We start from the raw sequence: 27,951 nt of genomic DNA, 5'->3' as shown, positions 1-27,951 counted from the left end.
AAATCCAAACTCAAGTTATGTTCAAATTACCGGATTCTATGGGGTTCGGAGAATCTAAGGAAGAAGACGGACCGTCTAGTATTCATTCTGTCTCTGCGCGTGATGCAGAAATTTCATGCCATTTTTCACCTGAAAGAAAAGAGCAATTCAAGGAAAAACCTACAGAAACTTTCAACTTCCACACATCTTACTCAAACAAGAGATATTTTGAAACCTGACCACACCTCCTTAGTAGTCCCAGGTCGAACGGTCAGGTCGGATGATGGTTTAGACAGGGGTTTGAAGATAACACACGACATTAACTGAAACTAAAGCATATTCATATGGCTGAAGTGTAATCAAGAGGGGTGAATATTTGAGATTTGAGAAACACCAGCGTTTGATTCCTCAAGTGCAAATATTGCCACTATAAACAATCACAAAGTTCATAACAGTGCAATGGTTATGGTCAAACTCTTTGTTCTCTGCACTGTACAATCTCATTCATAGTACCAGCATTATGATGGGGTTTTACAAAATGCACATCCATCTAAAGCAATTAGCAGTCACCTTTTTCTTCTCTTAGGTTCAACCTGCAGCATTTAAAAGAAAAACGAAAAAAAAAATGTAAAATCCGTGAAAAAGTACAAAAATGAATATTGACTTTTGATAGAGAACCATTAAATCAACAGGCAATGAGACTAGATAGGACAATCTAAAAATCTTTAGAGCGAGTTGGAAACTGCCCTGACTACAAAATGAGAACTGAAAACTACACTAAATCAATGCTCCTAAAAATAAAACCAAGAAGACGGAGCTCTAAGAAAGGTTTGTTTACACTTACACTATTGTAGCAAAATTATCAATGATGCCATACTACCTACGAAATAGCAGGTGTTTCCAATAACAATTATCACATGAATTTGATCAATTAAGAGCGGTTAGTTATTTTTTCTAAACAAGTATAACTTGAGTGGCTAAAGAATTGCACAAATAAATACTAGTACTATTACCTTGGATTCAGAAATTGTCGAATCTGGATATCCATTCGATGATCTTTTTGCATCATCTTCCGAGTCACAGTCTAAACACAGAAAATGTTCCAACTTTTTTGCTTGTTCAGTACTCATGCCCATGCAAGATGGATGGAACCTATTTAAATAATCATTTATTTAACTCAGCATAAACTGTAGCTAAGCAGACTTTTGAAAAAAGAGAAACAACCTTGATTACAAGAACTTAAATCCTAAGAATTGATCCTCAATAGATACGGTAACTAATAGGATCTCATCCATGGAACAAGAAAGCATAAGATGAAATCTTTAATTATCTATGCATTATATCAAATCATCAATGGAAAAGTAATAAATATGCTTATCTTTCAATCAAGCTACTAAAGTACCATATATACCAAATACTTGCATGTCATAATTTTGGAATAAAACTATTGCACTGGCAAGAAGCATTACTTATTACTTGTAGGGATTCTGTCAATTCAAGAAAGGAGTTATAACACGCATGGATAAAAGTGCATGAGAAGAAACCTTAAATGGTTAATAATTTCATGCAAAACCTTGCACACTGGCACAGTGTTATGTAGAAACTTAATCCTATGAATGGACAAGAGGACTCCAAAAGTCGTGTGTGAAACCACCAACTGAAACAAGATAAAGTGTGCAAAAAAAATTCCTGTAGGTATAACAAAATGCATTCAGATAGTGACCTCCATGATCAAATCAGTTCACATTGTTGCTCAGATAAGCATGTCAATAATCCTCTCAGAGACATTTGTATTAATAAACAAACAAATATATTTATATTAGTCATTGGTTGTCAGTCTTCCTTACTAACTTCAATCATGGTTACCACAAGCAGAGAAGAGACTATTTAAGGTTATAAGTATTTTATTGCCGAATTGCCTCAGTGTGAAAGAATCAACATGCTTCAAACATGGACACTTCATGAAAGGTGCAACTAAATGATGATAATAAAACATTTTGCATAAAACAAAAGAAAGAACATAAATAGCTTTAAAAGGAATGCAAAGGTAAAAAAGCTCAAGAAACATGCCAAATTGACTGTGTACAAACACTCGAGACAAACATAATTATATGGAAACTGAAGATGATAAATACAAACAATCAAGGCTAGCAAAAAAAAAAAATCTAGCGCAGACAGGGTTGACTAGATTCTAAATTAATCTCCGACCATTTCTTTTGTTATCAGGCAGGTTTCCTATAATTTTGCAATCTTACTAGAAAATTGTATAAATTGCCACATCTATCACTGACCGCCAACACAAACTTTGGACAAACAATTATTAATATCACAGGAAAAAGGTTACTAGATTTAGAGGTTTGAAAAATCACAAGATGTACGCGTCTTGTTGAGCATTTTTTTATATAGAACAATTACATGAAAATATCATTAGAATTGATAGAATTGTAAGATTCATTCATGTAGAATAAAGTGTTATGTTCAAAAGAATTCATATATCTCTACAATGGTATGATATTGTCCACTTTGGACTTAAGCCCTCGTGAATTTATTTTTGGACTCTATCCAAAATGCCTCATACCAATGAAGATATATTTCATCTTTTAAACCTATGATCTTTTTCATATATTTGTGAAACTTTGATTGTATTCCCAACAATCCTTCCCTCAAACAAAAAACTATCATCACTCTTATGGTCCGACCTCCCCTCAAGCATCTGATTACTCTTGACCTGCTATAGGCCTCCCCGCACTCTTGACCTGCTCCGAGCCTCCTCGTAAGTATCCGATTACTCTTGACCTACTTCGAGCCTCCTGTCAACTTCGTTTAAGGTCACCGCACGTGGCATTTGGTCTAGACCATGACTCTGACTCGTGCTTCTTTCGGCGGTTAGTCTGGTAAAGAGCAACCTCACTCTAATACCGCTTGTTATATCCAAAAGAATTCACATATCTCCACAATGATATGATATTTTCCACTTTAGACCTAAGCCCTCATGGATTTATTTTTAGGTTCTATCCAAAAGGTCACGTATCAATGGAGATATCTTTCATTTTTAAACCGATGATCTTTTCCATGCATTTTCAACGTGGGACTTGATTGTATTCCCAACATAAAGGACATACAACAAATAGTACTTGGGTGGTGAAACAAATGGATATGAAGGAAAAGCTTTCGAACAATGCTTCAAAAAGAAAAGAAAAAAGTCCTATATAGCAATAACTCAACCATAATTTTTAAGTGACCCAGAAAGATCCCTAGTCCACTTTCTTTTAAAGAATTTCCCTACTTTATATTGTGTCATTGGTACTGTGGGAATCAAAACAGAAAAGTGAATAAACAAACTGGACAAATCAAACCAATAAAAAAATTTTAATATCAATTTAAGGCTTGGTTTTGAAAATAATAAGATTTTAGTTCTGATTGGATTATGGTTTCGAACAATGTCAAATTGATAAATTTGAACTTAATAGATAAGCATGTACGTATACATACACTTGAAAGATGATAACACTGATGGACCTTTTTAATATCAATTCTAAATGGACTGAAGCATATCAGTTCCGATTTGATTTCATTTTGAAAACTTTTAGCATTTTGATTTGCTTTGTTAGAAATGTCTGATAAATTGATAAAGTGAATGACACCCACTTTACTATTTGGAAATGATCAATTAGAACCAAACGGAAGGAATAGAAAGGTTACAAGTTGCCAAAATTGATATGAATCGCTCAAGTTGGAAGAAAGGCTAATCCAATCTTTCCTAAGAAATGGATCATCTTACAAAGACATATGAGGTTTTTTTTTTAAAAAAAAACAGAGATTCGAAGAATTATCAAGAAATTAATAAATAAATTCACATTGATAATCTTATATATATATATATATATAAAAGCTAACTTTATATATATATAAAAGCTAACTTTTGCTGATAATTTAATATATGATATTATCAAATAATATTGTATTAATTTGATACCATTATTAACCTACTAATCATAACAATATAATTATTACAATATCATTGAAAATTTGATAATGTATTGTGTTGCTAACATAATTCTATTAATACTATTTACTATTTATATATTATATGTGTTATTGATAATCAAATAATTAATAAAACATAATATACATCTTAATTATGATTGATCACTAAGGTGCCTTCTAATAAGTTGGTAGAGTTATGAAAGTTGTTGCTAAGATCCTAGGTCTGAAATCCTCCACCAAAAGGGTGCCTACTTCACACACACACACACGCGTGCGCGTAAGACTTAAACCTTTCCCTTTCATCAAAAGGGTGCATGCTTCCGCGCGCGCACATTCATGTGCGTGTATGTGTATGTGGACGACTTCAGCCTTTCCCTTTCTTTGAAAGGAGGCTTCCGATCACACACACTTTTGTGACTTCAACATTTCCCTTTCTTCAAGTTATGATTGAGCACCATATTGTTTTCTTATATATATTTATCTCTGACACTATTTTAATTATTCTCCTTTTTTTATTTTGCTTAATGATTTTGTCTTTCAATTTCATCAACTATACTAATCCAATAAGGACAATACTTAGGTGTTTTGACCATCTAGTTCTTATCTTGATATTGATTTTGGCAACGATGAACGCAAGAGTCTTTGTTTACTCAGAAATAAACAAAGATAAAAGAAATATTGAGGATTTGTGCTTCGTTTGTTTTGATCAAGTCAAAAGTGAATGAAAACATAAGGAATAAAATTATTAGCTTGTTAATTGATTGACATTTGCTGTTCAGTCAACGGTATAGTTGACGAGATATTTAAAAGTTTCACCCTTTCCTTTCTTCCAAATCCCTCAATGTAGATGCCACTTAAGGAAATTCTTTCTGTTTCATATTGTTTCATCAACTTAAACTTAAGTCCTCCGTCCTTATATCCTCTCAATAAGTTAAAAAATGGAAAATGGGGTTAAGATTATATAGATGTTAAGGAAGCTAAAAGCAGCGTGCCAAACCAAAGAGTGTAAACATCGACAGCCAATGATCATACTTGAATTGTTTTCTTTTCATCTACTTCATTGTTTACTCTGTGTGTGTGTGTTTGTTTTTTTTTTTTTTTTTTTTTTTTGCATTTTTAGTTCTTTACAAGTTTTACTAATTACCATTTCAACTTTTCTATCAACTAGAGATCTTGTTGATGCCTTTCAAAAAGAGGGATCTTGTTTAGGAATTTTGCAAGATGGATGGACAAGCCCATGTTGGAGAAATTTCCCAACTTTAGCATTCCGAATCACGAGTGCATGCATACAATAACAATTTTTAACTTAAAAAAAATAATAGAATTTTTTTCCGCGTGCCCTCCAAAACCTAGTTTGAAGCAATTATGTAAATGACAAGTCAGACAAAGCTTGAACGAGGAGTCGAACTCACTTACCAATCCTTGCATCCATCACATTGTACCATCAAATCATCAGGGTTGTAAGGCATCTCACACTTGCAGTACCTGAAACGAAAAGAAGGAAAAACACAAACTTGACATATAAAGATGCAATTACAAGAAATCTAGGATCACGGATCATTGAGAAAACAGATGAAAAGCAGGCAAAACCTACACGGCAACACGATCAGGTGTGAAAGCCCCAGTGGCCGCCTTGTACTCAAAGCGGCAGAAGTAGTCCTCAGCCCCGACATTCTCAAGCTTGGTGTAGTTCTTAAACGAGTGCACAATACACTTTCCCTCGATGGTGTGCGCGCTCTGCACGTCGTAGTGATCCGAAAGGAACAACTCCTTGGCGCCGTGGAACAGCCGTCGGCCGCCAATGGACTCCTCAGGGCGGTAGTACCACCGAACCTTCACCCGCACGTTGTTACGGTGGTCCACCTCGATCTTCTCCACCTTGGCCACGTACGGCGGCTTCTCCGACTCCGACGGCCGCATCAGCACGCAGTCACCGACTTCGACACGACGGCACCCCCACAACCAATTAAACCATGTCGAGAATAATAGACCAAAACGGAGCAAGCCATCTGGGCAGGGATCGCGGAGATACCTTTGACGACCTTGTTGGTGCCCTTGATAGTGTAGGAATCGAGGTCCTTCTTGCCGGGCTTGGTCTTGGCCATCAGCTGAAATAGAGCAGACGCGGACAGGGATATCAGTGAGCGATCGACTCTGCACTCGGGTTATGGAGATGGTCACCACCAGCGGTAGCAGTGGTGATGGCAGTGAGATCGTAGATCGAAGAGGACGACGAGGAGAGACGGAGCACAGGGCGGATCGAAACCCTAGGGAGAGGGAGAGTGCGCGCAGAGATGCGCCTTTGGTTGGTTCCGGCGACAGCGAGAGGTGGCAAGAAATGAGTCTGGGTTTTTACTACAAATCTACACATCGACTCGTCCATTTACTTATTATCGACCTCGCAGAGTCGCAGGTGACCAGTCAAATTACTGGTAATTTTCAAAAAGGCACAGTATTCGTTTAAAATATCATAAATTCTCCTAAAATTTTCTAAACTTACTTTATTTGGCTAAAGTGGGAAAATAAAATATTTAATTAAAGAATTTAATTTTTTCTCTATATTATTTTCATGAGGAAAATTTTATTTTCGAATACGATAAGAAATTTACACTGCGAAAGTTTATTATAATGAAAAAAAATTAAAATGGATTTAACTCGTAATATATTTATTAGATTTTATAGATTCAGTAATATTTTGAGCAATTTGCTCTATTTTTTAATAATTAATTTGTAAAAAACATAAAAAAAATCTGGCAATGACGATAAAACCGCTCCGTGCCGTCGCACTCCGCTAGCTCCATCCGCTATGCGCTCTCTCGCACCACCGGCTCTCTGCTCTCCCTCTCCGCTTCACCTCCTCCCTCCTCCCACCTCACGCCGTGCCTTCCCGCTTCGCCGGTCCACGGTCGACGCTCCGACGAGGTTGACTTCCCTCTTCCTTCTCCGCGTGAACCCTCTCGGATCCACTTCCCCGATAAAGGAGCCGCTTTCGGATGCGGACGAGGACGAGGAGTACGAGGAGGACGAAGAAATATCCGCCCCAGAGTACGAAGACGGGATTTCGACCGAGAGCGACCAGGAGGATGAGGATGGGGAACCGGAGGCGACTTTGCTGGAGTCGGAGTCCGGGCAGTATAATGAATCGGAGGAGCAGAAGTCAGAGAAAGTGGCCAGGCTTCTTGCTGAAGTGAGAGAGTTTGGCCAGGAGATCATTGATTACGAGGAGCTCGCTGGGATATATGACTTTCCAATTGACAAATTCCAGGTTCGGTTCCATTTTTTTTTTTTTTTTTTGTCTCGAAATGGAAGCAACAAATTGTCATATTTTGCGGGTTTCTCATCTAGATGGAATTTTCTCTATATGGATCTCTCATTGACCAATAATATATTTAGTCAATTGAAGATCATTCTCCTTTAATTTCATCTTCTTTTTTTTTTCACTTTGAGGGGTCAATCTCTAACTACCAAGGTTACAATTTCATTTATTCAGTTTATATAATTCCTAGAGAGTGCTTATCCGAGGAAAATATATATCTTAGAAAAAGTAAAGTGAAATAATTTATTTTAGACAAATTAAAGGGAATGACTTATTAAAGTGAAAATAAAGGAAACTAATCAATTGAATGAAAAACTGACAAGCCTAAGAATGTACATTAGAAGAATAAATATGGCTATGATAACATGAACTTTGCTCTCTTATTGCTTCTTGATGATTTAACTCGGTTACATAGCGTTCCTACACTTGGTTGTAACATTAGGTGCTATAGAAAAATTTTCATTATTCCTGTTATCTCATGTTTCCCAATAGTATTTGAAGGATAATAAGAGTCCTATGTTTGTTCAACTAATATGTTGTTTTCCAACGGCTATTTCTTCTTCTTTTTTTTTTTAGCGCTTAGCCATCCAAGCATTCTTGAGAGGTTCATCCGTCGTTGTTTCTGCACCAACAAGCAGTGGGAAAACTTTAATAGCTGAAGCTGCTGCTGTAGCCACAATTTGTAGAGGAAGACGTCTCTTCTACACAACACCATTGAAGGCTTTGTCAAATCAGAAATTCCGGGATTTCAGGTAGATTTGGCTCATTAGCTGGATTCTTAAGTGGTTATTCTACACTTAAATAGCCAATGTATAAGTCATTGCAAGTGACCAGTGAAAACAGACACTTCCAGACCCAACGTTCTTATCTTCTTCCCATTTTATTTGGTTGATTGCACTAATATTATGTTGTCTGTTGAGTTGCACTTTAATGTCAAGCTACTCAGTATCGTCATTTTTCTTGGTCCTAACACAGTCAGAGTTTAGTCAATTTTGTGATGTCCATACCTTTTGGTTTATTTACTTAAGGTAGTTTTTTGGAGTTCTAGGTGAGGTATTTTATATGTCAGTATTTGTGGATCAGAAAAAGATAATAATTACTTAGTCCGTTGTAGGTTTCTTTAATGGCGACCACTTTATTGGTTCAATCCATTTTTTTTTTTTTTTTGCACAACACCTCTTTTGAAGTCCTTATCTCTTTTAAGCTATATGGAACAGAAACTCTACATCAAGGATGGAGTTCAATTCCTTTCTTCCACTAACTGCACTATTTGATTTTATACAATTCTTTCAGGAGGACATTTGGTGATAACTATGTTGGCCTTCTAACTGGAGATTCAGCTATCAACAGAGAAGCACCTATTCTGATCATGACAACTGAGATTTTGCGTAACATGCTCTATCAAAGGTACTCAATGTCATAACTAGACAAGCTGATCAGAGGTAGAAAATCATATTTACCTGTGCCCTTCAGATAAACATGTGCTATCATAGACAAGTTTCTAGACCTTTTTATGAACTTGCTTTGTGTCATGTGCTTATTAAAGTATAAATTTTCTTAAAAACTAAACTTCTTGGAATAGGATTACCTAATGATCATAAATACAACTAAGAGAAAATCCTTGGTATAATTTTCAGGTACCAAATAGTTAGTTTTCACTCTAAGGTTCTGTGAGTTATTATATCTGTACACTGGGACTGTCATTGGATTAAAATCGCACAAGGGGTTTCATGTGTTGAGAATAAAGTAATATATGGTAAGACTAATGTTACAGCAATAGAATTGAGGCACAATTCCATATGCCTACAATGATTATCATTTAGCAAGTGCTAGTGTGATGGTAGAGCAATGTTCATATATAAATTACCCTTGTATGAAGAACAACTAAATTGAAGAAGATGATATTTAGGAAATTGAATCCCCTAGAAGTACTAACATTTGAGACAATCCATTGAACTAAAATTCAAGTCAACAATCAATTAACCTTCAGGAACCGCTTATTTGACAAGGAGTCAATATAAGACGTTTTAGTCTAGTCGAAAGCAGATATGTTAAAGGAGTTAAAGAAGTGATGTGAGAAAGAAACTTTGCCTCTTAGTCCCACATTGCTTTGTGAGTCTTCTAAGCATCCTTAAATATCAACAAGTTGTCTGTCTAAGTGCTGTGGCATTTTGGGTTGGATTGAGCTCGCTCTTAGGCTTTGACAAGTCCTCCATCATGTGTTTCTGATAGAACATCACTTTGCCCTTGTTTTAGTGGGTAATAGATCTTGCAATGATTAGCGTTTATTTTTCCAGTATAGGAATGATTTCTTCTGCAAGCAGATTGTTTCAAGTTGATGTGATAGTCTTAGATGAAGTTCACTATCTTAGTGACATATCTCGAGGGACAGTTTGGGAGGAGATAGTAAGTAATGCCATATTCTGTTTACTAGTTCCTGTTTCTGTGTAGTTTTTTATAGTAAAATTGAGGCAATTGTTCAGGTTATATATTCACCAAAAGAAGTACAACTTATTTGTCTATCTGCTACAGTAGCAAATCCAGATGAATTGGCTGGCTGGATAGAGCAGGTGAGATGAGACTCCAGAAGCTTTCATGTTCTTTTCTATTATTAATCAACTCATTGGAAGATGCTTTCTATTTATTCTATTTGATTGGCTTCTATCTGAGTTTCTCCAAATTATCTCATGTTCATGGTGATTAGCTACTATCGAAGTTTCCAATTCAACCTTGGGTGTAACTGCCATATTTCTTATTTCTAGTTTTCGTCCTGTTGCCCTATAGAAGCTATAGTAGATATCCACTTTTAAGAGGGTCTGTCGTTTTCACAAAATTATCATTGCATGTGGGTGCAAGTATATCATGCACAACAAAAGAGATTTTTGTTATAACAACCTACTCAAATGAGAGAACTTGCCATGAATTTCTAACACCCAACAATTGATCAGAAAATGCTTAATCTCAAGTCAATAGTAATTCACTCATCTAGTCTATGGATTCTTTTAATTAGCCCACAACTCTCCATAAGAAAGTAAATTAAGCTATTACAATTTCCCCCATTTAAAGCTTGATACCCCTGTCAAGATTGAGGCCTTGGCAACCCTTATAAGCAAAATCTATCTTGATTGACAAGACGTAAGGCCTAGGCAACCCTATCTAAATACTTTGTCAGGCTTAGGACTAGATTCTCTCTGATACTATTTGTGACAAAAATCTCAGATTTTTTAATTAACCTCCATTAACTTGATAGGCCCATGTTCCCAACCATTTGCTAAAAATGCTTATGATCAAGTTAATATTAATTTACTCATGAGCCTATAATTCTCCATTGCAGACTAAATTAGGCTATCACAATTGTAAATCCTACTTATTGCTGACATCTTCAAGCCACCTCAACTTCCCCTACATTGATATCCATTTTGTTTGTGTTCTCTTGTGGAATTCATAATTTTCTTAAAGTTGCTAACAATGTCAATTAAACCATGATTATTAGTCATCACTCTGTCTCTTTTGAATTCATTTCTTGTGAGAAAGTACATATATGACATAGGATAGTAGCTCGATGCAGAGTTTGTCAATTATTAAATTTGCATATGTGATTTTAGAATTTTAAATTACACCTGACCTTTGAGAGACTTTTGTTGGAAGCACACTAATAGATATAAAGGATATGGTTATTAGTTATCACTCTCTTCTTTTCAATTTATTTCCTGTGTGAAAGTATATATGACCTTGGATAGTGGTTCAATGTGGAGTTGTCAATTAATGAATATGTATACTGTTGACTAAAAATTAAAAATACACCCGACGTTTGAGAAACTTTTGTTGGAAACACATCATTAAATATTAGTTAAAAGAGAATTTTCATGGGAGTTCCCTGTTGGTTATGCAGAGAATTATTATTGACTATTGTGTATAGGTCAAGGTGATACCTCAAAATATCTAAGTTTTAGCATATATAAAAGTACAAGTTCAAGAGTCAAATTGGTCAGAAGTGATTCATAACAAATTTCGGATGAGAAGCATGACTTTTGAAGTGCATGCACACAATTTAATCTCTTCGTAGTAATGTAGTACAACCTTATTAAGAGGCTTAATTCTTTATGTTTAAATGATTGATGAAAGTATGAACCTATAAGTACATCTTAAATATAGTCATTAATAGGATCAGGCTTATGCTTTTTTGTTGCATCTTATTGAATAGCTTGCATTCCAACCTTGACAAATCCAATTACTTGAATGCAGGTTCATGGTAAAACAGAGTTAGTTACATCCACTAAACGGCCAGTTCCCCTTACATGGCACTTCTCGCTGAAGAACTCTCTGTTACCACTATTTGATGAGAAAGGGAAAAAAATGAACAGGTAGTTCCTGATAGTATTTGTGGTAATGCTAAGCATATTTAAGTCCTGTAATAGGTTATAAAGACTGCTTGAAATATTTCTCAACCTTTTTTCCTTGGTTTAATGTATACATGTTAGGTGCTCAAGCTAACATTTTAGCTTCTCTATCCTGCATCATACTATAGGTTTAGCTCGATGAACTTGTTTGAAAAATTTTCAGTAATCTTGTATTCTTGAACTTTGGGATTTTTACTTGAGAAATAATGTTTGGTGTTAATGCTCTTTTTATTATGATTCTATAAAAATGACTTTGCCATGTGTAAACTGTTTGTATCTGTGTCACACATGCATGGATTAGTAAGGTAATGAGTGGCATTGTGTAGGGTTGAGTATTCGGTTAAAGCCGAACCAAACCAAATCCAATTAATTGAAACACCGAATTTTTTCGAACTAACCGAACTGATTGAATTTTCCAATAAAAAAACGAACAAACCTAACTAATAAAATATCAGTTAATTCAGTCGAAAACTGAATTAACCGAATTAATTGAATTTTTCAACAATGATGGTGTGATATTTACCGATTAGTTAGAAATTTATAGGTTCACTTAGGAATTTGCCGATTAGTTTTTTTATTTTGATTTATTCGGTTTAATCCGGATAAACCGGATAAAGGAGGAGGATTATGTTAGGTTGCCAGCCAGCGTTAAAACTATGACCAATATTCAATGAATGGATTCATTAAACTATTGTGTTAATGCTAGGTTGTTCCTCGGAAGAAACGCGTTGCAGGGTCCGACTGTAACGTCTTAGCAAGGACCGCTATATCTCCATAACTTGGGTGTAGTGCTAAATATGCAATAGTTCGCGTTACAGGTCTGACTATAACGTATTAGCAAGGACCGCTACAACGTATTAGCAAGGACCGCTACAACGTATTAGCAAGGACCGCTACATCTCTATGGAACTTGGGTGTAGTGTTAAATAGACAAGAGTTCTCAAACCATAGATTGGATAAGAACAAATATGATATGAAAACTAATAATCTAAGATTTGGAACTTGGAACATAGGAACCCTGACTGGTAAATCAATGGAGGTAGTAGATATAATGATTAGGAGAATAATTAGCATTTTGTGTGTACAAGAGAAAATGGATATGTGAAAAGGCAAAGATGATAGAGAACTCAGGTTTTAAGTTATAATACACTGAAAAGAGTAAAGCAAGAAATGGAGTGAGTATTATTGTAGATAGTTCGTTAAAGGATGAAGTTACAGGAGCAGTTAGAAAAAGGGATAGGATTATAGCCTTAAGATAATAGTGGCAAAAGAACTATAAACATAATTAGCGTATATGCACCGCGAGTAGGATTAGATGAAGCTACCAAATCAAGGTTTTGAGACAATTTAGATGAAATATTATAAAATATTCCACCAAATGAAATGATTTTAATAGGAGGTGATCTAAATGGGTATGTCGGAGTGAAAAATGATGAATATGAGAGGGTACATGAGAGTTATTGGTTTGGAACAAGAAATGAGGAAGGGAAAATTATATTAGATTTTGCGATAGCACATGACCTTATATTAGCTAATACGTTTTTAAGAAAAGAGAAGAACACTTAGTCATGTTCAAAAGTGGGAACAATAAATCGCAAATTGACTTTATTATGGTTAGGAAGAAGGATAGAAAGATTTGTAAAGATTACAAAGTCATCACAGAAAACAGTTTAACTACCCAACATAGGTTAGTAATGTTGGATATATGCCTCAAACATAGTATTAATAGCAAGAAAATATATACGACTCCTAGAATTAAGTGGTGGAAGTTAAAGGATAAGAAACAAAATATATTTAAGGAGAAGGTAGAAGTACAAGCATTAGGTGAAATATAGATGACTCTAATACAACATGGGATAAGATGGTATCAAAGTTGAAAATAGTAGCTAAGAGTATACTCGGTGTGTCAAAGGGACATGCACCACTACGTAAGGGATCTTGGTGGTGGAATGAGAAAATACAAGAGAAAGTGAAAGAAAAACGAATAGCTTATAAGGAATTATATATTTGTAAGAACGAGGAAAACTTAAAAAAATATACAATAGCCAAGAAAGAAATTAAGAAGTAGTGAGTGAAGCAAAGAATGAAACTTTTGAACGATTATATCAAAAATTTGCTATAAAAGAAGGGGAAAGAGACATTTATAGAATAACTAAAGTGAGAGAAAGGAAAATAAGAGATCTTACCCAAATAAAATGTATTAAAGATGAATGTAATAGTGTATTAGTAAACGATGCTACGGTGGAAGAGGTATTTTCATCAACTTTTTAATGAAGATTTTGGTGACCAACAAAACTTAGGTAATTTAAGTAGGTCAAATAAGCATAGAAATTTCAATTTTTATCGTAGAATTCAAACTTCAAAAGTAGAACAAACTTTAAATGTGATGCACACAGATGATATTCCAATAAATGTATAGAAGTGTCTACGGAAATAAGGTATTGAATGACTTATAAAATTATTTAACATGATATTGAAAACGAAAAAAAATGCATGTTCAATGGAGGATAAGTACTTTAGTTCCCTTATATAAGAACAAGGGAGATGTACAAAATTGTGTAAACTATAGGGGTATTAAACTAATGAGTCATACCCAGTGTTTGAAATGTTGTTTCGTGCCGCCCGACATGGATGGTTTTTACCGTTCCATCGGGCGGCCGAAATCGGCACGGGAGGCGCCCCCGTCTCGGCGGCGCCGGAGGAGACGCAGGATGCCTCCGTCGGCACCGGAGGAGACGCGGGATGCATCCGGCGGCGTCCCGCGACGCCTTCGGCACCGAAGGCGTCGTGCATGACGCCTTCTGCAGCGCCGAAGGCATCGTGCGCTGGCTTTGGCGACGCCGGAAGGCCCTCGTTGGATCGCCCGCGATGATCGCGGCGCGATCTCACGTACTGCCCGAGTTTTTTTTTCTTCTATTTTTAATAATTATTTATTTTATTTAATTAATTTAAAGAATTCCCAAGGAGGATGTGTAGAGGATATGTGATATTTCGAAGAGGTTTTTATAAACCCTAATTAAATTATTCTAATAAAATATATAAAAAATATATTTAAAATTAAAATAAATTAAATAAATTTTATTAATTAATATTCTGAAAAAATAATATTTTAAATTTCATTTAAAAATTTTAAAAAATATATAATAATTCTTATTTATATTCTAATATATTTTTTATTATTTTAAATTTCATTTAAATTTTTTAAAAAATTCTAAAAAAATTTTTAAAAAATTCTAATAAATTATATTTATATTATGATATTTTTAATTTTTTTTAAAAATTTTTTTTACTTGATATTTTTTACTATTTAAAATATATATTATTTAATTAATAATTAATTAAATGAATAAATAGTTAATTTATATAATTATTATTAATATAAAGTAATATCTTATATTAATTTATATATTTATTATTATTATTATAGATACTTCCATTTTAATTTGAATTATTAATATATCAATTCTATTTAAATAAAATTATTTTTAATTATTTTTTCTAACAATATTAAATTATTCAATAATTGAGAACTTATAATAAATCAATATACAACTTATTTTTATATACACAATAAACATATTTATCTTATAATTACTATAGATAAATAAAAAATACCGAAACTGTAACGGTACGACACGATACGATACCGAAACTGTATCGTTACGGTCTGAGACCGAAACCTCGGCACAGGTCGAAATTTTAAACCTTGGTCATACCATGAAACATTGGGAAAAAGTAATAGAAAAAAGATTAAGGAAAGAGACCACAATGACCGAAAATCAATTTGGGTTCATGCCTAGAAGGTCGACAATAGAAGATATACATCTTCTTAGATAATTAATTGAAAAATATTGGGAGTAAAAACAAGATCTATACATGGTATTCATTGACTTAGAAAAAGCTTATGATAGAGTTCCAAGAGAAATCATATGGAGAATTTTAGAAAAGAGAGGTGTTAGCGTAACATATATTAAACTAAGTAAGGATATGTACGAGGATGTAACAACCAGAGTAAAAACTTCAGGCGGAGTAACTGAAGCATTTCCAATAAAGATAGGGTTACATCAAGGATCAACTCTAAGTCCCTATCTTTTTACACTAATTATGGACGAACTCACTGCGCACATTCAAGACACAGTACCGTGGTGCATGTTCTTTGCAGATGATATTATTTTGGTAGATGAAACACGTGAAGGAGTAAATGCTAAATTAGAATCTTGGCGGAAAACATTAGAAGGGAAAGATTTTAGGCTTAATAGATTAAAGACAGAATATATGGAATTTAAGTTTAGCAATATTAGAAGTAATGAGACAATTGTTAAGATAGGAGAGGACGAGTTGTTCGGAACCAAGAGCTTTAAATATTTAGGATCATTCTTATAAAACGATAGAGGGATTGAGAGAGATGTCTTACATAGAATATAAGCAGGATGGTTGAAATGGAGGGGAGCGTCGAGTGTTTTATGTGATCTTAAAGTACCTCTAAAACTTAAAGGAAAGTTCTATAAAATCGCAGTTAGACCTGCTATGTTATTTGGAGCTGAATGTTGGGCTATGACTCGAGCACATGAGCAAAAGATGAGAGTTGCAGAGATAAGGATGTTAAGGTAGATGTGTGGATATACGAGGATAGATAAAATAAGAAATGAGAGGATTAGAGAGAAAATCGAAATTGCATCTATTGAGGAAAAACTCCGAGAGATATTTAAGATGGTACGGACAATATTCCAGTTAGGTGATGTGAAACTATGACAAACACGCGTATCAAATGAGGACGACGAAGACCAAAAAAGACTTGGTTAGCAATAATAAAATAAGATAAAATTTATTTAAGTATAGATTATGATATAATAAGAGATAGAGTTCAATGGCGTAAAAGGATTCATATAGTACCCCACCTAGTGGGATAAGGCTTGGTTGTTGTTGTTGTTGTGATTTATTCAGTTTAACCAAATAAGGGATTTTAAAAACTAAACCGACCAAATTAACCAATATAACTGATATTTTTAAGAAAAAAAACTGAAATTCTGAATAACCGAACCGAATTTTTTCAAATTCAGTTGGTTCGGTTCGTTTATTAGGTTTAAATTCTGAAACTCCTTTTCCACTTGATTGATCTCTTGGAGATCTTTTAGTTTGCATATGGTTCACCAATTCTTTTTCCTTGTAGCTGATTTTCTAATTAACCATTTATGTTCTCATGGCATACAAGGTTGTGCAGAACTGCAGATATCAATTAACACTCAATATCCGATAATATTTACTGGGCAACTGCCACAGCACCTAAAGTGGGGTTCTTAGGAGGAATTAGATCAATTGATCAAGGCTTAAGATTATCAGAATGGTAGAAATATCTGCTCAAGTGGTCTTCAATTATGGAATGATATCATCTGATCCATGTTATGTTCTAAATTGCCGTGTAAACTTATTCTTCACAATTATTTGTGCAACATCTAGTAATCCATTTGTTTTCCAAACTAAACTTGTATATTGAAGTTGGTCTACATCTTTTGATTTCTTGCTTTCTTCTGAAGGAAGCTTTCTCTGGACTTTATGCAAGCTTCTGTTTCAAGAGGTGAACTATCCCGTGAAAACAAAACTAAGAAGCAAAGTATGCGCAGTGGACATGGTTACAAGAGTGTTGCTCATATATCAAGGCAGACACCATTGTCAAAAAATGATATGAACCACATTCGTCGTTCGCAGGTGTAGAATATAAACTTGAGGTCACCAATTTGCTGGTTAATTCCAGTTCTTTCACCACCATAGATGTTTGCTGAAACTTTGAGGATATATTTCTTGTATGCTTGTTAAACCAATTTTTTCTGACATGTGGCCGTGTGCTATTATATGCTTCAGATTCCTCAGATTAGGGATACTTTATGGCAGCTTGTAGAGAGGGACATGCTTCCAGGCATTTGGTTTATCTTTAGTAGAAGAGGTTGTGATGCGGCAGTTCAGTATGTTGAAGATTACAATCTTTTAGATGAGTGTGAATCTGGTGAAGTCGAACTTGAATATAGGAGGTTTAGGATGAAGTATCCTGATGCTGTTAGAGGAGTTGCTGTGAAGGGTCTCTTGCATGGAATTGCTGCACATCATGCTGGATGCCTACCTCTGTGGAAGTCATTTGTCGAAGAATTATTTCAGCGTGGTTTAGTAAAAGTTGTTTTTGCCACCGAAACATTAGCTGCAGGGATTAATATGCCTGCTAGAACATCAGTAATCTCCTCACTTAGCAAAAAGGGTGAAACTGGACGAACATTTTTAAGCCCAAATGAGTTATTCCAAATGGCAGGCCGTGCTGGACGAAGAGGCATTGATGAAGTGGGCTATGTTGTTTTTATCCAGACACCCTATGAAGGAGCTCAGGAGTGCTACGAACTACTTTCTGCTGCCCTTGAACCACTTGTTTCACAATTTACTGCTTCATATGGGATGGTTTTGAATCTCCTTTCTGTATGTCATCTGTTTATGCAGATCTCCTGTTAAGTTATATCTTGTTTACTTGTTGTAATATGGCGTCACCACATGTTTGACAGGGTTCAAAAGTTACTCGTATGTTTAATGATCCAGAATGTAAAGAGCTTTCCCAGTGCAAGCGAACTTTGGAAGAAGCACGGAAGCTAGTGGAGCAAAGCTTTGGAAACTATGTCGGCAGTAATGTCATGCTTGCTGCTAAAGAAGAGCTTGAAAAAATACAAGTAGAAATTGGGATGCTTTCTCTAGAGGTTACTGAAGATGCTATCGATAGAAAATGCCAGGAACAACTATCTGAGATTGATTATACTGAGATCTCAGGACTGCAAGGACAATTAAGGGTAAAGTTCTCAAGTCATTACTTTGTAGTTTAGAATACTGGGAATTTGGGATATTGTTGGTTCAAAATTTTGCTATTTATATTGGTTAAAAAGTTGCTAAATTTGATTTGACAGTTATTCCATTTAATTTGTTTCAAGGTAATAGTTATGATATTTAGTTTAGAAAGATGAAACAATTTTAACTTTTCTGATGAATTATTGTTCCATAAGATCTTTTCCGTTGATTTTGTAGATTTCTCTTGATTGTTATTTAAGAGATGATCCATATTATTAAATTCCTAAGGATGAAGTCGCATCACGGGTATCAAGCTTGTGGCTCTACCTAATCAATCCTTGAAGGCACAATGCCGAAATTGACAAACTTTAACATTGGTAACTATTCTGAATTTAACTAAGACGTAATATATTCAATAACGGCTCCTCAAGTTCCATTCTATCTTATATAATTGTTGGGGTTTAGCCATTCTACTATTAATTTTCTTTTACTAGTTTCTCATTATAACAGTTCATTTTGCATCATATTTACCTCTACTATGCCTTATATCATTTATTAATGATGTTCAATTTGTCCTTGACCATGTTGTGCCAGAAAAAGACAGTGTACTATAAGTACCCCATGGTAGTTTTGATATGGTCAACCAAGTTAGGTTAAGTCTTATTGCATTTGATCCTTGTGTTTAAGTGTGCAGGAACTTAGGAACACAAGAAGTCGAGCGGAAGATGCAGCTAGCGAGAAGGATGACACGGGAAAGGAGTTGGCGGGTTCGGTATATCCGAAGGACGAGGTGATGCGGAAGAGTATATCGACGGACAAGAATGATGAGCGCGATGGTTCGAGGGACGAGAAGCCAAGTAGGAAGGCTACTTAAAGAGAAGGTCGGAGTTGGGTTCGGATGAGCTCAACTCCGAATAGCCGGAGCATCACCCACACGAAGAGATCAACTTATGGGAGCTGATATGCCTTGTGGAAGATGTCTTCCATGGCTTGGAAGGCGCCTTCGATGAACAATGCGAAGGCGCCTTCCAGCCCATGGAAGGTGCCTTCCCCGTTAGCCGAGAATAAAGTTTTACCCTCAGCAGATAAGCTCTATTCGATGGAAGGTGCCTTGGACCTCTTTAAAGGTGTTTTTAAGCTGCGGATAACATTTTCCAAGGACTATAAAGAAATCTCTGGACCTAGGAAATATTCAACAACTCTTGTATTCATTTCCTAGTACATTTCTGAGCATTCAACGAGTGTAAAAAGCTTCTCCGCTACATGAAGGAGACTTTTTTAGTGTTTTCTTTTGCCTTGGATTAATAACCACCTAGTTGTAACCAAGTAATTCCTTAACCTCTTTTATTTTATTAGTTCAATTCTATTTAATTTAATTGTGCTACTAATCTGAGTTGAAAGATCAAGAAGGGTTTACCTTTATTTTGTACCGGCAATTGACCCCCCTCTTGCCGGCCCCACTGCACCAACAAGTGACATCAGAGCCAGAACGTCTCAGAAGAACTAACCGCCGACTGAAGCACCGAGACAATGACCGGATCGATTATCTACCTACTGAAGTTCGAGGAAGAATTCGGAACATAGAAGAAACACATGGAGGTATTCTTTAAAACATACTTTGGATTGCTTTTAATAATTAAATATGATTTTGTAGCTCTCAAGGACCCACAAGGAAGTGAAAAAGAGGAATACCAATGGACCAAGAAGGAGCAAGCAAACTTCGTAGCAAATGGACGAGCTGAATTCTATCTGCTGAGCGTGCTAGTCTGCAGAATCAGCGCCTACAAATCAGCAAACGAACTTTGGGAAAAGTTCCTAGAGCTACAAAGGTACGTTCGAAGTTAAGCTCGCTAAACGAGATTTGCTCCAGAACCAACTGACCATTTTCCAGCTGAAAGAAGGAGAGTCAGTAGCACAACTGCACGCTAAGCTGAAGGAGTTAATCACCGGACTTACGAATCTCGGAGAACAAATAACTAACCGAGATTCTTTAAGGTATGCGTTAAATGCTTTCCCTAGGACACAAGATTGGACGTTTATAGTAGACTCCTATTATATTTGAAAAGATCTAGAGGTAAGTACTTTAGAAATTTATTTTCCACTTTAGAACTTCACAAATCTAGATGTGTAGAATTAAAAAAGGAGCCCAATCAGGACGTTGTCCTGAAAGCAAGAACAGACGATCCAGACTCCGAAGCGTTAATCGAAAAAGGCGAAGCGGCCCTAATGGTAAGAAAATTTAGTAAGTTTATTAAATCTAATAAATTTTATAAGATGCAGTCTAAGAAACAATCTCGGAGCAAGCGGAAGATCTGATGCTACAATTACAATGAAGAAGGGCACGTCAAGAATGATTGCCCAAAACTGAAGACGAAGGAGAAAAAGAAAGTGCCAATCAAATCAAAGCACAAAAACTTAAAAGTAACATAGGATGAGTCATCATCGGAATCAGAAGTTGAAAAATACGTCAGACTAGCCCTATTAGTAGACCACCATAGAGAAGATGAAAACAGCTTAGAGATGAGCATTGATGAAGGGGGGATTCTGCGAAGAAGGGGAGCTTAAGAACACGGGATAAGTGAGGTACGTGCACTATTTTCCTAGCAATCTTTTGAGTTTATCAAGATGTTATCTAAGAATATAGTACAACTAGAAAAAGATAATGCTAGGTTAAAATGAAACTTAGCAAATTCATGTCTATTAGATATGTTTGATAATTTAAAAATAGAAAATGAAAATTAAAAGTATAAATAGAAAAATTGAAAAATGACCATGCATGTTCAAACGATTTTCAAAAATCAAAATTTAGAAAGTATGGTAAAATTAATTGGTACATTAGAAATCACCAAGGACAGATTAGGAAATTCCCTAGGAATTATGTACCGTCGAAATTTTTAGTAAATTCAGTAGGTAGGAATCCATATTGGATTCTAAAATCTATTTTAGATTAATTTTTCTTTCAATGTTAAGATAATTGTTTGAGTAATTTTCGTTGTTATATTCTCTGCTCAAAATTTTATTTATGCATTAATTTACTTAATTTAGTCATTTCTATAAAATCATTTATTTCATTAGTCTTCTGGTCTTAATTTTAAAAAATTTTCATGTGCAAAATGGAAATATGATGTATAAACAGGATTTTATTTGGAATTTTTTGATTGATGATTTATTTTCTATAAAATTATTAATAAAAATTGTATTTTGAAGTTTAAAATTATTTCACAAACTTAGTTTTTGAAAAACAATTTATTCTGTGATAAAATATAATACTCTGTCAAAGGAAATATTTTTACAATTTTCTGACTAATAAATTATTTTCTATGTATTTATTAACGAAAAAGATATTTTGAAAATTAAAAATAATTTTCAGACTTGATCTTTGAAATCTTTTATTTTTTCGGGATAAAACATGAGGTCTTCTATCATAACAAAATTTTTTAACATTTTTCGAATTTTATCTGATTTATTATAATTTTTTGGTTAAAAGTTAATTTTTAATATTAAAAATTCCGAAAAATAGAAATTCAGGAACTTTGATTTTTCCAATATTACACAATCTGTTTATCATATTCAAGAAAAATTAGCAGAATTTTGAGAGTTGAAAAATATTTTTTTGATTTATTTTTGAAAATAAGTTGCTTTAGTAAAATAAATCATTTCTATTAGACTAAATAATATCTTTTTGTGAAACTTTTTCTACTTGTTTAACTTATTCTGCTTAAATTTGACAAAAATTTTTAAGATTTTTCGAAACTGAAAAGTAATTTTTAAATTATTTTTTTTTCAAAATCGAAACTTAATTATTAAAAATCGATTATGTTTGAAAATTATTTCTGAAAAATATCAGCCTATTAGTGATGTTTGTAATGTACACCTAGAAATTTTTTTTTCTAATTTGTTTAACTATTTGTCGTATTTTTTCTTGATTTTTGATGTGATCAAAGGGAAAAAAATAGGTATAAGTTAAGGAGTAAAGGTTTTTTTTACCTTTTTACTAATTTTGCAATTTGGTTAACTTGCTTAATTCTTTGAATTGTAATATCTTATTCTAACTGCAAAATGTTTACATAATTATGTTATTAGTTTGTTTAATCCTAACTTTAACTTAGGGTGATGCACATAAAAAAGGGAAAGATCGTAAGTACCTCTAGTAGTTTTGATGTGGTCAACTAAGTTAAGTTAGGTCCTATTGTAGTTGATCCTTGTGTTTAAGTGTGCAGGAGCTTAGGAACATAAGAAGTCGAGCAGAAGATGCAACTAGCGAAAAGGATGACACGGGAAAGGAGTCGACGGGCTCGGTGCATCCGAAGGACGAGGTGTTGCGGAAGAGGACATCGGCGGACGAGAATGATGAGCGCGACTGTCCGAGGGACAAGAAGCCGAGTAGGAAGGCTACTCGAAGAGAAGGTCAGAGTTGGGTTCGGGTGAGCTCAACTCTGAATAGCTGGAGCATCACCCACACGAAGAGATCAGCTTATGGGAGCTTATCTGCCTTGTGGAAGGCGCCTTCGATGAACAGTGCGAAGACGCCTTCCAGCCCATGGAAGGCACTTTCCCTAGCCGTTAGCCAGGATAAAGTTTTACCCTCAGCAGATAAACTCTATCCGATGGAAGTCGCCTTGGACCTCTTTGAAGGCGTTTTCAAGCTACGGATACAGGGGCTATAAATAGATCCTTGGATTTATGAAATATTCAACAACTCTTGTATTCATTTCCTAGCACATTTCTGAACGTTCAACGAGTGTAAGAGACTTCTCCACCTACACGAAGGAGACTTTTTTTAATGCTTTCTTTTGCTTTGGATTAACAACCACCTATGTTGTAACCAAGTAATTTCTTAGCCTCTTTTATTTTATTAGTTGTTCAATTCTATTTAATTTAATTGTGCTACTAATCTGAGTTGAATGATCAAGATGGGTTTAGCTTTATTTTGTACAGACAATTCACTCTCTTGCTGGCCCTGCTGCACCAACATATACTATTAGTCCTAACAAAAGTACATTATAAGTGAAGTAGTACAAGTTAACTATATTATCTTAAGCATAAAATATTTGTTGTTGCTGTGGAGAAGTTAATAATTAATAATTAATAATATTTGCTATCTTACGATAAATTAATAATCATTCTTTCAGGCTGAGAAACGGACTAAGACTGAACTCAGGCGACAGATGGAAATTAAACGCATGGCTGCTTGGAGACAATTGCTAGAAGAAATTGGAAATGAAATCCTTCCATTTGTCTGTTTGCAATATAAAGACAAGGAAGCAGTTCAGCACAATATACCTGCTGTTTATATCGGAAAACTCAGTTCTATGGCTGCAGAAAAGATTGTAAATATGGTGAGTATAAAAAAATAAACTTTGTTTCTTTATCTAGACAAGTTAAAAATGTTCTAGATAGTAAAATTGTGAAGTTGGAAATATTTCTTGGCGCATGCACTTGAGTATAATTAGATTATGATATTAGTTCTTGCTATGTTGCTTCCTTCTCTCCCTCATATATTATATAACTTTAAATTGGATTTATTTATTTTTCATTACAAGGACAAAGGGCCACCATCAGCTAAAAAGGTTGCCTAATTCAGGGCTTTCATGAAGTAGGAGCATGGGGAGGTTTAACATAGGCAGACTTATTGGCAGTTTACATGGCACACACAGTCGTAGTATGCACACCCAGATGATCAAATTGATTGGTTGGTTGAAACTTTGGTTTGTATGATATGGAATCGCAATGGTGAAAGAACAAAAAACAGATATCCCTTTTAAGGCTCACCATTGCCAACTCATGTATAATTTGTATATAGTTGCTAAATTTGGCTGATATGGAGAGTTCTTTTTTTCTGTAAATAATAATAATCCTCAGAAGTTTATGATAGAATCCTTGGACATTTACCGTGATGAGTTTTAGAAAAGGGGAAAAAATCTAGTAATTGTGTAGATGGGTAAGGTACATGCACAATAGTGTACTTACAAGTGTCAGCTGTTGGGAGTAGAAAATTACTAGTGCCACAGTTATTGAATGTATCAAAATGTTTTTCTATGGTTGTACATTTCAATCAAGGGTCCAATCCAAATAGTTGTGACTCAACTTATTGCCGTCATCATGAATCTGCATGTTCAGTGAATGCGGAACTGAAATATATACCATGACAGCATTATTCCTAGAAAACCCAAAACTTTTACCAATGTGGTATGATGTGGTTTTTCTTCTCTAATAATGTTATATTGTCTTAGTTTGAATAGGGAAGAATTGTATTTATTCAAGTTGTAATCTAGATTCTTAAATCAAGTGACCTAAAAATGAATTAAGTGGCCAGAATCCCTTTTCACCTGTAACTGAAAACTGGTGCTACAGGTGAAATTAGGTTCTTCTGATCTCGGCAACTTGGACATAGATTCCAAAGCTGCAACAGATGACGAGGATGGGAAACTAGCTTATTATCTGGCTCTCAGTTCAGATAACACATGGTATCTCTTCACAGAGAAATGGATAAAATCTATTTACAGAACAGGATTTCCTAACATCTCATCAGGCAATGGTGATCTACCGCGAGATTCATTGATGAAACTTCTCATGGTGGAAGATTTTCAGTGGGAAAAGGTTGTTGATTCTGAATTTGGGTCATTGTTGTCCATGGGTGGATCTCTTGAGACATGGTCGTGGAGCTTAAATGTTCCTGTATTGAGTAGCCTTCCGGAAGATGCTGAGGTTTGTTTCGATCTTATATTTATCCTGCTCAGCTTTCATCCTCAATTAATTAATCTGTTCTATTCTGGCAATGTATTTTACTTATATCATGTACATAAAAAATATCAATAGCTAGCTTGTTGACAATTTGTGCCAGGGGGAAAAATAATTAGGATTTAGAGACTACTAAAAGTGCTGGCATATTCCATGGTTTAATTCCAATAATTTATGCTCCATTATTGATTATTTTCATTTTATTGACATGGAGAAGATTGTTCCCTATTTTTGTTAGATGAAAGTTGAAGTCTGATGAATTAAGAAAGTTTTTTCTGTTCATATAGCAGAATGCTTTGTTAATAAAGCTGTATTTGTTCATGATTGAGGAACATTTGTTGGTTATTATTGCAGGTGGCAAATCAATCTGGAGCATACCAGGATGCTGTTGAACGTTACAAGGAGCAAAGAGGCAAAGTTTCACAACTGAAAAAAATGATAACAAGCACCAAAGGATTCAAGGAATTCAAAAAGATCATTGATAAAACCAAATTTACTAAAGAGAAAATTGAACGCATGGATGCTAGGTCAAAGCGATTACGTAAACGAATATCACAAATTGAGCCAACAGGTTGGAGAGAATTCTTGCAGGTGTGCATATTTAGTATGCTTCAATGTCTCTATATCTATGCAGTGCTATTTTAAATTTGGTGTTCTTTGTTTTGGCTTTTTCTAGTATCTAATTAAGCAGTCAGTATTAAGTTTTCTTTTGCTTATATATCGTATCTAATACTGATTAATAGAATATGTACAGCGAGCAAAGCATATAACTGATAATGTGGCAGGGCTTATTTAAAAACGTCTGGTCCTTGTATAAGTCTAGTAGGGTCATTCAGATGCAGCCTTCATATTGAATTTTGTGTAGCTAGAGAATAAAAATAGATTACATTAGGATACAAGAGCAATTAAATCAAATCATTTGCCTGCCGATAATGAATCTTCAGGGCAGTGACATACTTGGTTGCCTTCACCACCAATATCTTATTTCCCTGTCTTATGAATAGCTGCACCTCTGCTGTTATATTGTAAGACTGCTAATTCTGTGAGTTTATGTTGCTTCTGACTAGATAAGCAAGGTGATACAAGAAACTAAAGCGTTGGATTTGAACACTCAAGTTATATTCCCTTTGGGTGAAACAGCAGCAACAATACGAGGAGAAAATGAGCTATGGCTTGCCATGATACTAAGGAATAAAATTCTATTGGACCTAAAGCCAGCTCAACTTGCTGCAGTGTGTGGAAGTTTAGTTTCAGAGGGTATAAAGTTGCGGCCCTGGAAAAGCAACAGGTTGGTTTTTCTGCCAAGTTAGTTACCTACCTTTAGGATGCTTAGGTTTTTTTTTTTTTCATTCGCAATGTGTTTTTATTATGCATTGTAAAAGCAACGAAACCATTCTATGCATGATAGTAGATTGAAATATGAATGATATATATATATATATATATAATCAACATATTTCTAATCATTTTGATATTGTTATACTGATCTATTGATCCAAAGACCTACAAATTAAATGTTGTGGACAATTTGACTACTGTGGATGATTTGTATTGTTACGAGACATTGTTCTTGATTTTTCAGCTATGTATATGAGCCATCCAAGAACGTTATTGCTGTGCTCCACCTCTTTGAGGACCAAAGAAACAGTCTTATACAAATTCAAGAGAATCATGGTGTTAAGGTATGTTACTGGCTAAATGTCTGAGTCATTACACTCCGTCACTATGTAAGCTTATCTTCTACTATCCAGATTCCCTGTGAGTTAGATGGTCAGTTCTCGGGAATGGTTGAAGCCTGGGCCTCTGGTCTAACATGGAGAGAAATAATGATGGACTGCGCTATGGATGAGGGTGATCTCGCTAGGCTTCTACGCCGGACGATTGATTTGTTGGCACAGGTGTGTGATCTCATTTTCATGCTTCTTGGATCAAACACATAAACTGCAGATATGTCATCAATCCATCATTAGGAAGACTCTTGGGATAAAATCTTGTATGTTTCCTGGGTAATCTACTCTTGTATGTTGCAAGTCAGTTGTCGTCGTAGTCGTATCTCAATCGATTTTGTTTTATTTTATCATTACGCCCGGCTATTTTCAAATATTAATAATTTTATTTTCTCTCAATTTTTATTTGTAAGTCGATATGATCGTGATTTTTTCCATTACTATTTCTTTTTCCAGATCCCGAAGTTGCCAGACATTGATCCGTTGCTACAGAAAAATGCAGAGCTTGCGAGGGACGTAATGGATCGAGCACCCATAAGTGAACTTGCAGGTTGATTCCGCTTATCTTAGGCACCAAATTGTCCCTTTTATTATTATTTTTTATTTTTCGAATAATTCTTTTGTATTTCGAAAAAATAAATCATTAGAAATATTGAAAGTGCAATACAAGGATGTAGACAAAACAAACTTCAAACTGAATAAAAAATCCAAATGTTTTCTTATCTATATCTCTTTGACAAGAAAATCTTAGGTAAATATTTTATATTTGGCTATGATCGTTCAGGTGGAGTTTGTTATGTCGGTATTAGATTGTCCAAGTTTTCCAAGATGTAAATAATATTACATTTTCTTATTACAATATATATATATAAAATTGATACTAATTAAATATAATAACAAATTAAATTTAAATAAAGAACAAAGTAAGGAATATTTATTTTTTACCTATACATTCTGAAAAGCAAACTAAGAAATGTTTATTCTC

At 34.7% G+C, this 27,951-nt stretch overlaps 2 protein-coding genes across 2 annotated transcripts; one reads left to right on the top strand and one right to left on the bottom strand.

The window, feature by feature from the left end:
- Nucleotides 1-268: 268 nt before the first annotated feature.
- LOC121998174 (chromatin remodeling protein EBS-like) lies at nt 269-6,334 on the bottom strand. Its single transcript, XM_042552951.1, has 5 exons — nt 5,999-6,334; nt 5,561-5,903; nt 5,383-5,451; nt 993-1,131; nt 269-572 (listed from the first exon to the last, which is right to left on the bottom strand). The coding sequence occupies exons 1-5, from the start codon at nt 6,069-6,071 to the stop codon at nt 546-548; spliced, it is 651 nt and encodes a 216-aa protein (XP_042408885.1). The 5' UTR covers nt 6,072-6,334; the 3' UTR covers nt 269-545.
- A 410-nt stretch (nt 6,335-6,744) lies between these two features.
- On the top strand, nt 6,745-27,692 carry LOC121998173 (DExH-box ATP-dependent RNA helicase DExH15 chloroplastic-like). The gene is made up of 16 exons (XM_042552950.1): nt 6,745-7,231; nt 7,859-8,034; nt 8,576-8,689; nt 9,580-9,688; nt 9,766-9,852; nt 11,528-11,646; nt 17,217-17,388; nt 17,542-18,141; nt 18,225-18,503; nt 23,631-23,837; nt 24,853-25,206; nt 25,594-25,830; nt 26,307-26,527; nt 26,822-26,921; nt 26,991-27,137; nt 27,423-27,692. The coding sequence occupies exons 1-16, from the start codon at nt 6,773-6,775 to the stop codon at nt 27,519-27,521; spliced, it is 3,480 nt and encodes a 1,159-aa protein (XP_042408884.1). The 5' UTR covers nt 6,745-6,772; the 3' UTR covers nt 27,522-27,692.
- The last annotated feature ends 259 nt before the right edge of the window (nt 27,693-27,951 follow it).

The sequence above is a fragment of the Zingiber officinale genome, chromosome 6A, assembly GCF_018446385.1.
Source record: "Zingiber officinale cultivar Zhangliang chromosome 6A, Zo_v1.1, whole genome shotgun sequence".
Lineage (NCBI taxonomy): Eukaryota > Viridiplantae > Streptophyta > Magnoliopsida > Zingiberales > Zingiberaceae > Zingiber > Zingiber officinale.
The sequence above is the reverse complement of the archived record's forward strand: the minus strand, read 5'-3'. Positions and strand labels throughout refer to the sequence as shown.

Bases quoted from the DNA above. Each gene is read 5' to 3' on its own strand.
- LOC121998174 (XM_042552951.1), bottom strand. From the start codon at position 6,071: ATGGCCAAGACCAAGCCCGGCAAGAAGGACCTCGATTCCTACACTATC. The intron at 5,452-5,560 runs GTAGGTTTTGCC...TTTTCGTTTCAG, and splicing joins ACACCTGATCGTGTTGCCGT to GTACTGCAAGTGTGAGATGC. The intron at 1,132-5,382 runs GTAAGTGAGTTC...TTATTTAAATAG, and splicing joins TGTGATGGATGCAAGGATTG to GTTCCATCCATCTTGCATGG.
- LOC121998173 (XM_042552950.1), top strand. From the start codon at position 6,773: ATGCGCTCTCTCGCACCACCGGCTCTCTGCTCTCCCTCTCCGCTTCAC. The intron at 7,232-7,858 runs GTTCGGTTCCAT...TTTTTTTTTTAG, and splicing joins TTCCAATTGACAAATTCCAG to CGCTTAGCCATCCAAGCATT. The intron at 26,922-26,990 runs GTATGTTACTGG...TCTACTATCCAG, and splicing joins AAGAGAATCATGGTGTTAAG to ATTCCCTGTGAGTTAGATGG.